The sequence below is a fragment of the Dermatophagoides pteronyssinus genome, unplaced genomic scaffold (assembly GCF_027571235.1).
Source record: "Dermatophagoides pteronyssinus isolate colony J.1.1.1.1 unplaced genomic scaffold, Derpt_VIB-CSIC_2022.12 sq0001, whole genome shotgun sequence".
Classification (NCBI taxonomy): Eukaryota; Metazoa; Arthropoda; class Arachnida; order Sarcoptiformes; family Pyroglyphidae; genus Dermatophagoides; species Dermatophagoides pteronyssinus.
The window spans coordinates 5,186,166-5,197,427 of record NW_027461525.1 but is presented as its reverse complement, the minus strand read 5'-3'; the positions used below and the strand labels follow the sequence as shown (position 1 = coordinate 5,197,427).

At 29.0% G+C, this 11,262-nt stretch overlaps 5 protein-coding genes across 5 annotated transcripts; 3 read left to right on the top strand and 2 right to left on the bottom strand.

The window, feature by feature from the left end:
• Nucleotides 1-115: 115 nt before the first annotated feature.
• On the bottom strand, nt 116-1,161 carry LOC113790446 (haloacid dehalogenase-like hydrolase domain-containing protein 3). The gene has a single exon (XM_027340117.2). It carries the CDS (start codon nt 1,022-1,024, stop codon nt 251-253), a length of 774 nt encoding a protein of 257 aa, XP_027195918.1. The 5' UTR covers nt 1,025-1,161; the 3' UTR covers nt 116-250.
• Nucleotides 1,162-1,233: 72 nt separating this feature from the next.
• On the top strand, nt 1,234-2,882 carry LOC113790444 (alanyl-tRNA editing protein Aarsd1-B). Its single transcript, XM_027340115.2, has 5 exons — nt 1,234-1,491; nt 1,560-2,200; nt 2,252-2,318; nt 2,381-2,652; nt 2,724-2,882. Exons 1-5 carry the CDS (start codon nt 1,336-1,338, stop codon nt 2,836-2,838), a joined length of 1,251 nt encoding a protein of 416 aa, XP_027195916.2. The 5' UTR covers nt 1,234-1,335; the 3' UTR covers nt 2,839-2,882.
• Nucleotides 2,883-2,996: 114 nt separating this feature from the next.
• On the top strand, nt 2,997-4,286 carry LOC113790447 (small ribosomal subunit protein uS7). The gene is made up of 3 exons (XM_027340118.2): nt 2,997-3,445; nt 3,514-3,951; nt 4,037-4,286. Exons 1-3 carry the CDS (start codon nt 3,329-3,331, stop codon nt 4,103-4,105), a joined length of 624 nt encoding a protein of 207 aa, XP_027195919.1. The 5' UTR covers nt 2,997-3,328; the 3' UTR covers nt 4,106-4,286.
• A 361-nt stretch (nt 4,287-4,647) lies between these two features.
• Msh6 (DNA mismatch repair protein Msh6) lies at nt 4,648-8,618 on the top strand. Its single transcript, XM_075824442.1, has one exon. The coding sequence runs from the start codon at nt 4,733-4,735 to the stop codon at nt 8,567-8,569; it is 3,837 nt and encodes a 1,278-aa protein (XP_075680557.1). The 5' UTR covers nt 4,648-4,732; the 3' UTR covers nt 8,570-8,618.
• Uch-L5 (ubiquitin carboxy-terminal hydrolase L5) lies at nt 8,529-9,825 on the bottom strand. The gene is made up of 2 exons (XM_027340116.2): nt 8,862-9,825; nt 8,529-8,789 (listed from the first exon to the last, which is right to left on the bottom strand). The coding sequence occupies exons 1-2, from the start codon at nt 9,690-9,692 to the stop codon at nt 8,619-8,621; spliced, it is 1,002 nt and encodes a 333-aa protein (XP_027195917.1). The 5' UTR covers nt 9,693-9,825; the 3' UTR covers nt 8,529-8,618.
• Nucleotides 9,826-11,262: the final 1,437 nt, after the last annotated feature.

Sequence of the window (11,262 nt, the reverse complement as noted above, 5' to 3'; positions counted from 1 at the left end):
AATATCGAATGAGTTTTTTTTTGTTTCTACCTTGGGGGTATATACAGCACCATTTTATCAAAATAGTAAAACTCATTGACAACTAGTGAAATCTAGCGATTAGAAAGTAAAACAATTTAATTTAATAATTTTTTTTTATTTCAAAAAAAAATTGAAATGAATGATTTTTTTTTATAAAAAAAAACTTATAACGACAACAAAAGAAAATCATACAAACAAATATAGTCGGTTTTATAAAATTGACAAATCATCATTTTTTCACCGCATCATCATTTTCTGAATTCAATATTAATTTTTGAAAATATTTTAAATTAGGCACAACATCATTTGGATCAACGCCATTAATTTCTGATGTTTCCATTGTTGGATCCATTATCAATGCATTTCCTTGAATTTTTTTCACTGGAAAATAATCATTTTCAACATCATCACCAATATGCAGATATTCATTTGGTCGAACTTCAACTGTTTTGAGTATATGACGAAAAAATTCTTGATCAGGTTTAGCTAAACCACATTGTCTTGATACGAACATAAAATTAAAAAAATGTCTTATATCAAGATCACGAAGTATTGTTTCTAAACGTTCATCAAAATTTGATGCAACAGCTAATGTTATTTCGGGTTTTTGTTTTCGAAGCTCGGATAATAATTCACGTGCATCTGGATTTAGATGCCATAAATTTCCACGTGAAAAATATTTATACAATTGTTGTGATGCTTGTTGTAATTTTTGTTGATCACTTGTTTCATTGTAACCAATATCAGCGAATGATAATTGAATCAAACGTGTCCACCATTCTTCGGATGTCATATTAGCTTTCAATCCGAAATTCGGTAATTGTTTATTAAGATGTTTAAAATTTTTATTAAATGATTCATTTAATCGAGAAACAGTATCATCACATTTGGGTGATAAACCATATTTCGAAGCAATTTTCATAAATTCTGCACCAATTTCATTACTTGTTGTAATTAATGTTTTGGTTATATCAAATGACAACAATCGAATTGATTTGAACATATTCTTTTTTTCAAAATTTTATAATCGCGATGGGGAAAAATTTTGTAATTAAAAATTCTTCAAAATCAACATTTTTCTTTTCGAAGATAAATTTTATTGTTTTTGCGTTTTTGGATTGATAACAAAAAGAGAAAATCGAACAGCCGCGATAAGATTTATTTGTTTGTGTTCGATGTACTTAAATTTACATCCATAAAGTACGTCTGTAAGTTTTTTATTATTCGTTAAAATTGGGCCACATGTTTGGGTTTTGAAAAAAAAAATTTTGGTTTTGAGTTTTTTCAAATTAAAAACAAAAAACAAAAACAAACATGTCTTTGATGTGTCAGAAAAATAGCTTTCTACAAGAGTATAAAAGTCCAGTACTGTCATGTCAATCATCTAGTTTGAATTTGAATGGTAAACAATATCAAGGATTCGATGTTGTATTAAAAGATAGTATTTTCTTTCCTGAAGGTGGTGGACAGGTTTGTTGTTTTCGAAATTTTTCTAATGTTTTATTAATCAAATCAAATAAATTTTTATCTAATTATAGCCATACGATACCGGTTTATTGGATGATCAAAAAGTTATCAATGTTCGTCGTGATGGTAATAAAGCCATATTGTTTGTTGAAAGTGGTGATGATCATTGTCGATTATTTGATTGTGGTCAACAACCATTACAAAAAATTGATTGGAATCGTCGTTTTTATCATATGCAACAACATTCCGGTCAACATTTAATCACAGCTGTAGCATTGAAATATTTTAATCTACTTACAACATCATGGAATCTTGGTGCTGATGTTTCAAACATTGAACTTGATACGGCACAAATCTCGGATGAAACGATCCAACAATTAGAACAAAAAGTTAATGAAAAAATTCGTGAAAATCTACCGATAACAGTTTCTTATCGTGATAAAGATGATTTAGCAGACATCAGGCAACAAATGGAATTACCCGATGATTTGAATCAACAATCATTACGTATTATTTCGATTGAATCATTGGATAAAAATCCTTGTTGTGGTACTCATGTATCCAATTTATGTCAACTACAAATGATCAAATTATTAGGTATTCAAAAAGGTAAAAAAGGAAAAACATTACTGTTTTTTCTCTCCGGTAATCGTGTACTTAAACATATGAACAATTTATTGCAACGTGAAAAATCATTGTCATCATTGTTAAAGTAAGATTAGTATTTTTTTCTGAGCAAAAAATAATAATTTTAATCAATCAGATGTACAGGCGAAGAATTTGTACCGATTGTGGATAAATTACAGAAAAATGTTCGCCGTTTACAAAAGGTATAAACTGATAGATATATTCGATTTTTTTTGTTTTGCTTATGAACTAATTAATTCAATAGAATTGTACATCGGCAATGCGAGATTTAGCACGATGTGAAGCTGAAAAATATATTCGATTAATGGATAAACCCAGACTTTATTCTATACATCGAAAAGAAAGTGAATATGATTTTATAACAAGTTTTTTCAATCAAATTGACAATCCATCATCATCATTGATTGATAATCGATTAATACTAATTTCACTTGCTGATGATTGTAATTCATTAAAAAGTCCTGGTCAAATTGTTATTGCTGGTGATCAACAATTGGTTGAAAAAAGTGCTAAAATGTATGTTTCTTTTATTTAAAACAAAAAAATATTGATTCAAATGATTGATTTTTTCTCAAATTTTCGGATAGTGCAATTGATTCATTCGGTGCAAAAGGATCTATTTCACAAGGTAGATTTCGTGCTCGTATATTGGATATATCTAAACTACCGAAATTAGAAGAAATGATTAAACAAACAATTTGAAAAATAAATTTTAAATTTAAAAAAAAATGAATAAATTTTTGAAAAAAAAATCCTATCGTTTATGAATGAATCCAAAAAAATCAACAGCAACAGACGTGCATTTTTTTCGATTTGCGCATGTTTAGCTTTTTTACATGCATTTTGCTCTTTGTGGCAGCACATCCTTTTCCTCGCACACAAACACACACTCTGTTTGCCTGCTAAAATTTTGTTTGGTGGTCTTCGAATCCAAAAAAGTATGTTTTTGTAAAAAAAAATCATCATTTGGATTCAGAATTTCCTTGGAACAATATTGTTTTCTTCTCTGGTTAAATTTACGAATCGAAAAAACTGTTTCCATCTTTATTTTATTTCAAGTCATTATTTGAATTATTTCAAATTCTATTCGATTCGAATACATTTTTTTGTTCTTCAAACAAAATTTGAATTCTTTTCCTGTCTCTTTCTTCTGAATTGATACTTGTGCAGAATTTTTATACATCCATACAAAATGAGCGAAGATTTTACTGATGCCCCACTTGTCAGCGCTGAGCCTGATATGATTGAAATCAAATTATTCGGGCGCTGGTCAACCAGCGATGTTCAAGTCTCTGACATTTCATTGACGGTAATGTTTCCAGGATTTTAATTTTATCTAAAAAACTAATCTAATGATTGCATCATTATTACATATAGGATTATATAGCAGTAAAAGAAAAATATGCTCGATTCTTGCCACATTCGGCTGGTAGATATGCATCGAAACGATTTCGTAAGGCTCAATGTCCAATTGTTGAACGTTTGACAAATTCAATGATGATGCATGGCCGTAATAATGGAAAAAAACTAATGGCTGTTCGTATTGTTAAACATGCTTTCGAAATTATACATCTCCTGACTGGTGAAAATCCATTGCAAATTCTTGTTAATGCAATAATCAATTCAGGACCACGTGAAGATTCTACTCGTATCGGTCGTGCTGGTACTGTTCGTCGACAAGCAGTCGATGTTTCACCACTTCGACGAGTGAATCAAGCTATCTGGCTACTTTGTACCGGAACACGGGAAGCTGCTTTCCGTAACATCAAAACCATTGCTGAATGTTTGGCCGATGAATTGATCAATGCGGCTAAGGTAAATTTTTTTTTTTTTATTTCATTTAAAAATTCTAATCCAAAAAATGAAACTAATTTAATTCAATTTTTTAAAAACGTAACAGGGTTCTTCCAACAGTTATGCCATTAAGAAAAAAGATGAATTGGAACGTGTAGCTAAATCTAACCGATGAAAATTTTTTGATTATAATCATATAATTGTCACCGGAAAAAGGATGTTATTTTTTCGTTTTGTTCCGGTATTGAATTGAAATTCAACGTAAAAAAATGATTTATACGATTTTTTTTCCTCTTTATAATAATTAATATCATTAAAAAAAAACAAACAAACAAATTCTTTAAAAGTCATGCAAATTTCTCTTTGTTTTTTTTCTATCTCTCTCTCGTTTTCAAAAATGAAACGGCGGATATGTTTTTGAATTAAAAATTTTCAAATATTGTTAACGGGAATAGTTTTTTTCTTTTTTTTTTTGTTGGTTTGGTTTTTACCGCACCAAAAACAAAAACGAAAGAAAGATAACAAAATATTTGAAAGGAAATGGGAATGGATTTTGTTTACGGGAAATTTTCTTTGGCATTTGTTGGTTGGAAATTGTTGGAAATTTTTTTTTCTTCAAAAAATTCAATTTCAAAACGATAGTATTGCCATCTATGTAGTTATTTGACAAATAATCAATAAAGAGCTGCGCGCCACTTTTTTTTTGCGAACACTGCAGATTTGTTTGAAACTCAAAAAATTTCATTTTCACAGATTTTCATTGTTTGAGTTGATTTTAATTTTGTTTTTGTTTGTTTAAAAAATGAAAAAATCACCGGCTCGTATTTGTCAAACACCTAAACAAAATAATACATTATTGAATTATTTTGTTCGTACAACACCAAAATCTACAGAGAAAAATGATTCATCAACTAAACTACCCCAAACACAATTGAAAGATTCATTTAAAACACCCGATTCATCAGATAAACGTATTAAACTTTCTGATCAATCAAATAAAACTGATAATGATCAAAAACAAAAACAACATTTGGAAATAGAAACACCATCCAAACGAAAAACTGAATCAGATAATGGCGATGATGATGATGTAATAGGCAAATCAAATGATAGTTCGATGCGACAACGAAAAAATAAACGATTCAAACGAATTTTTGTTAGCTCCGATGAAGATGACGAGGAAAATGTAGGCAAAGATGATGATGAAGATGATTATCAACCCGAAGAAGAAGAATCTTCAGATTTATCAGATATTGAATTTGATGATTTGCTTATTTCCGAAAAAGATGATTCGAATTATGAAGACAACAGTGAAGATGATAAAACACCACCACCACCAACTTCGAAAAAATCGAAAAAAAATTCCAAAAAAATAATGGTAAAAATTGAAGATAATGACGATGATTTGAAAACCGAATTAAAAATGAATGAAGATAAAAGTATTGATTTTAAATTCATAAAAATTGATCCATCCATCGTTCATCATCAAACCGATAATGATGATGATGAAAAATCAAATAATGAATATGCTATTTTAAATAATGAAAATGTTTTAAAAAAAACATCCAAAAACAATTTTTCCACATCATCATCAAATGTACATAAACCAACTACATCGGAACAGGCAATCGATACACAATGGCCACATCTTTCATATAAATTTTTACAACCAAATTATATAAAAGATTTAAATGGTAATCGAATGTTACTGACGAATGGTGAATTAAATAATGATTATGATCAATCAACATTGTTTATACCGAGCGATTTTTTGGAACAACAAACACCAGCAATGCGTCAATGGTGGGAATTAAAATCACAAAATTATGATACAATCCTATTCTTTAAAATGGGAAAATTTTATGAATTTTTTCATATGGATGCTGTTATATGTGCAAAAGAATTGAAAATATTATTTATGCGTGGTAATTATGCACATGCTGGATTTCCAGAAAAATCCTATAAACAATATGCCGATGCTTTAGTACAGAAAGGATATAAAGTTGCCCGAATTGAACAAACCGAAACACCTGAAATGATGTTGGAACGTTGTAAACAAATGAAACGTTCGACAAAATTTGATAAAGTTGTTAAACGTGAAATTTGTCGTATATCAACAATCGGTACTCGTTATATGTCCGATATTGATGCTGATACATTTTTGGATAATACTTCATATTTAATGGCTTTTACATGTAAAGAATATAAAAAATCTTTTTTCAATTTTGGCATTTGTTTGGTTGATGTATCGGTTGGAAATTTTATTCTTTCACAATTTTATGATGATCGTCATAATTCAAAATTTCGTACATTAATATCACATTATTCACCAGTAGAAATTATTATTGAAAAATCTAATCAACATTCGAAATTGATTGATGCAATTTGTCCTTGTGCACGTGTTCAAAAAATGAAACGATTTGAATCGTCTAGTCAAATATTGAAATTTGTTTATGAAAAAAATTTATGGTCAAAAAATATTTCGAAAGATTTTCTTGATCAAATTCTTGATCCATCCGATGTGATACAACAAACTGCACGGCAAGAATTTGAATTGGCTATCATGTCGATGGGTGCTATAATTGATTATTTAAAAAAATCATTAATAATTGAAGATATTATGTCAATGGGACAATTTGAAATTTATAATCCACCAGAATTTGATTCTTTGATTACAAAATTACCTGATCATATGATTATGGATTCGATGACAATGAAAAATTTAGAAATTTTTGATTCATTAACCGATAATCAGAATAATAATAAAAGTAAAACATCAACTTTGTTTAAAATTATTGATCATTGTCGAACGACATTCGGTAAACGAATATTACGTAGTTGGATATGTCAACCATTATGTGGATTACGTGAAGAATTAGAAATGCGACGTGAAGCGGTACAAGATTTGGCCGAAAATATTGATATTGTTAGCTGTCATCAACAATGGAAAGAAATGTTGAAAAAGATTCCCGATCTTGATCGTTTATTAACACAGATTCATTCACAGTCATTATTGAAACGTTCGAAAGATCATCCAGATTCACGTGCAATATTATTCGAATCGAATATATATCGTTTGCGAAGAATTAAAACATTTCTGGATACAATTGCTGGTTTTGATCAGATTTCAAAAATTGTTCATTCAATTCAATCGAAATTAAATTCATTCAATTCGAAATATATTCAACGATTGTTTACATATGAAGATGATGGTGGATTGTTTCCTCGAATCGATGATAAAATAAAATTTTTTCGTCAATCATTCGATGAAGAAAAAGTACGTAAAGATGGTCATTTCATACCAGACAATGGTATTGATGATGATTATGATCAAGCCTGTAAAGCAATTGTCGATATTGAAAAAAAATTTGATGATTATCTTAATGAACAGAAATTATTATTCAAAACACGTATTACCTATGTGAATGCATTAAAAAATCGTTATCTTTTAGAAATACCTGATTCATGTACAACAAAAATATCAAAATATCAAGAAAATTACGAATTAAAAGGTTCACGTAAAGGTTATAAACGTTATTATACGAAAAAACTGATCGAATTAATTGAACAATTGGAACAAGCTGAAAATGATAAACAAATACTTTTAGGTGATATATATCGTCGTCTTTTAGCAAGATTTGATCAAGATTATAAAATTTGGCGCCAGGCAACATTATTGATTGGAAAATTTGATGCATTATTATCATTATCGAATACACGTCAATTATTTGAATCAAATGGATCAAATTCTTGTTTACCGGAATTTTTATGGAATCAATCATCAACTGATCAATCGATTATTCTGGCAAAAGATTTACGTAATGCTTTCCTATTGATCAATAATACTGTTATACCAAATGATATTGAATTAACAAATGAAACATTAATTTTAACTGGACCAAATATGGGTGGTAAAACTACACTGATGCGTTCGATTGGTTTGTTAGTTATATTGGCACAAATTGGTTCCTATGTACCTGCAAGTGAATGTCAATTAACACCTGTAGATCGAATATTTACACGTATCGGTGCATATGATATTGTATTGGAAAATGAAAGTACATTTATGGTTGAACTAAGTGAAGCATTATCGATAATAAAATATGCAACAAAATTATCATTAGCATTGATTGATGAACTTGGTAGTGGTACATCAACATTTGATGGTACAGCTATAGCATCGGCAATCATTTTTAATCTTTCTGAAACTATAAAATGTCGAACATTATTTTCAACACATTATCATTCGATTCTTGGTGAATTGAATGGTAAAGCTAATATTAAACTTGGTTATATGTCATATATGATTGAAAATGAAAATGATAAAGATCCAACGGATGAAAATATTGTTTTTCTATATAAATTACGACAAGGTGTTTGTAATAAAAGTTTTGGATTTAATGTAGCTAAATTGGCCGGTATACCAATGGAAATTATACGTCGTGCGCATCAACATTCACAACGATTTGAATTAGAATGTCGTATTAAATCATTGTTGAATTGGTTTAAACAACAAAAACAACAACAATTGGATAAAGCAAAGATAATCATTAATGATTATGAAGCTCAAGAAAATTGTAAACAACTTTTATCAACAATTCAAATGTTACGAAAATTTATTAATGAAAATAATCCATAGAGGTTTTATTTTTGTTAAATTTTTCCTGAATAAAAAAAAAAAGTTTTTTTCATTTAACTTTTTCAGTTTTGGCTTTCAATTTTTCTTGTTTTTGTTTATGTTGTTGAGCACGTTGTTTAGCTTTTTCATACAATTCAATCAATCGACCATCCTTAGCTAATTGTTTAAGTATTTCAATTATCAATGGAAGATAATTATGTTTACGGCGAATGTTTTCAAGCTTTTTTTGTTTTGTTGAAAAAAATTGATTGATTAATTTAGTTTTTTTTAAATTCTCAAATAAAATCCTTACCTTATAACGTTCCATTTTATCCATTTCTTGTTTGATTAGATATTTAAGATTTTCAATTTTGGCTCGTTTTTCACCATCATCAATGTTTGTTTGTTTTTCCAAATCGACAATTTGTTTTTCATAAAGCATTTTTCGATCACTAACAACGGCCATTAGATTGAAATGTATTTCGCCGGTTGAATATTTTTGCATACGTTTTTCAATGTGTGGTCGAGCGATGGCTACCCAATCTTCATTATCACCAATCGGTCCTAAATCATACGGGCCTTCTTTTAATCCATCCAATTCGATTAAACGACCACCATATGGTATATAACCGATAAAATGAAATACATCTTCTTTTTCTTTTTTTCCACTTAAATTATCAAATTCAAATATTTGTTGTCGAGAAAAAGAATTATGAACTTTACGAATCAATTCGGAATTGCTCAACGAAAGACCTTTCATTGATGCATCAAATGATTTAGTGAATTCACGAAATTCGCTCAATGTTGAACCAAGATTCAGATCCGAATGTTTACAATTCATCAATATATTGATCAATGCTTGTGTAGCACAAGCATTATGAATAACTTGTTTGGCAAAAAAAATTTCATTCATTAATCGATAATCTTGAAGTAATTTACCATCCGAATAATCATCCGGTACCCATTTGAATAGAAAAATTAGACCATGTACTGGTTTAAGATTTTCAAAACATTCAGGCATTAATGAATAAAGTTCTTCAACCTGTAGTCCATCAACACCGAAACCACGAATCAATTCGGTAAATACACCTGGATCCGATTCAATCAAACACCATTGATCAGAACCGCTATTAGTATTGGCCATGTTTCAAAAAAAAAATCAGTCTTTTAGTAATAAAAGAAAAAAAATGTCAAAAATTTTTTTAAAAAAGTTGCCGTTTGCAAATGTGGAAATTTTTTTCAAAAAAATTTTTCAAAACAAAGAAACTCTTTTACCATTTGACAATGAAGTCAGCAAAAAATATATTCATAATACTTGCAATGTATAAACATGATTATGTTTAAAAATACATTATAATTACAAACGCGTGGCCAAACAATGGCAATTTTGAATGTTATATTTTGTTGGGAAATTGAATTGTTTCAAAACAAAAAAAAAAACAAGATACTTTATTCAAGGCAGAGTTATAATTGTTTCAAATAATTAATTAAAAAAAAGTAGATTTTTATTATTTTATGTTGCAAAAAAAATGCGACTTCCATTGATCAGAATGAATTATTGACCCTGGTTTCGCTATTTTTCAAAAAAATAAAAAGTGGACAATAGGGTTTTTGAGTCTCTTTTCTCTACTATTTCCATGTAACCTAAACCGGGTTTGGTATGGTGTCGATAATTCCAAATACCCATACTTGTTTTGGCACTAAGTCCACGATGGTGTTTAGGACGAAAAGCAGCTTTCGTCAACTTGTAAAATTCTTTTTTTTCACCTTCAAACTTGATTGGATTTAATACAAAATAGTTTTTGACAAATTTCTCTAAAAAAGTTGAATACATCTACCCATAGTCTTTTTGCATCAATACCCAAGGCGTTTCAATTGTATGTTTTTGAGTCCATAAGGAATTATAGAATGAATTCATGTCTTGTATGATTAATTTTGATTTGCAAAAAAAAAGATCCGTGACTTATCGATATTCGAAATGTTGAATTTTCTAAAATTTTTCCAAAACCATGGTACTTGTCTATGGATTTGCTATAACATTGACATATCATTGGATTCTATAGCCAATGACATATTTCGTTCACGAAACAAGGATTTCCGATGAGCAAACATCAATAATTAAGATAGCAAGGCAAATCAGAAGATTATCACTATCAGATGATATGAATGTACAGCTTGATGTATAGAACACGACAATGCACAATGAAATAGAGTTTGTCGCCTGTAAAGAAGCCGAACATCAAAAAAAAAAAAAAAAAAAAATGAGTTCGAATTTTCGAACTTTTGTCTTTGTTCGATTTTCAATGTTCTAAAAATTTTCTACACTGTTATTTCGGTTTTATCACTTTCTCTTTTTTGTTTCTGATCCATAATCGTTTTTGGTTATATAAATTGTTATTATGATAATAAATGTTGAATCCTAATGGCTACCATTATCATTATAATCATCATTTCCATATAATGTATTCATGTCTAGACCAAAATTTTTTGGTCTTTTATAAATATGACAGCAGCAATAGATGTTGCTTGTTTGTTTGTATATAAGCAAACAAAATTCGATTATTTACTTTTTCGATTTTTTTTTTTGTTTTTGGTAATACCCTTTTTCTTTCGTCATAGGGATATATATTTTTTTTTTTCAAGGGCACAATCGTCTACCCTATGCTTATTTTCATTACATCATAATGTCTGGTTGGTTGGTTTGTTTGCTTGGG

Coding starts and splice junctions, on each gene's coding strand:
- LOC113790446 (XM_027340117.2), bottom strand. CDS start 1,024: ATGTTCAAATCAATTCGATTGTTGTCATTTGATATAACCAAAACATTA.
- LOC113790444 (XM_027340115.2), top strand. CDS start 1,336: ATGTCTTTGATGTGTCAGAAAAATAGCTTTCTACAAGAGTATAAAAGT. Junction 2,201..2,251: donor TCATTGTCATCATTGTTAAA/GTAAGATTAGTA, acceptor TTAATCAATCAG/ATGTACAGGCGAAGAATTTG. Junction 2,319..2,380: donor ATGTTCGCCGTTTACAAAAG/GTATAAACTGAT, acceptor TTAATTCAATAG/AATTGTACATCGGCAATGCG.
- LOC113790447 (XM_027340118.2), top strand. CDS start 3,329: ATGAGCGAAGATTTTACTGATGCCCCACTTGTCAGCGCTGAGCCTGAT. Junction 3,446..3,513: donor TCTCTGACATTTCATTGACG/GTAATGTTTCCA, acceptor TATTACATATAG/GATTATATAGCAGTAAAAGA. Junction 3,952..4,036: donor AATTGATCAATGCGGCTAAG/GTAAATTTTTTT, acceptor AAAACGTAACAG/GGTTCTTCCAACAGTTATGC.
- Msh6 (XM_075824442.1), top strand. CDS start 4,733: ATGAAAAAATCACCGGCTCGTATTTGTCAAACACCTAAACAAAATAAT.
- Uch-L5 (XM_027340116.2), bottom strand. CDS start 9,692: ATGGCCAATACTAATAGCGGTTCTGATCAATGGTGTTTGATTGAATCG. Junction 8,790..8,861: donor ATAAAATGGAACGTTATAAG/GTAAGGATTTTA, acceptor AAACAAAAAAAG/CTTGAAAACATTCGCCGTAA.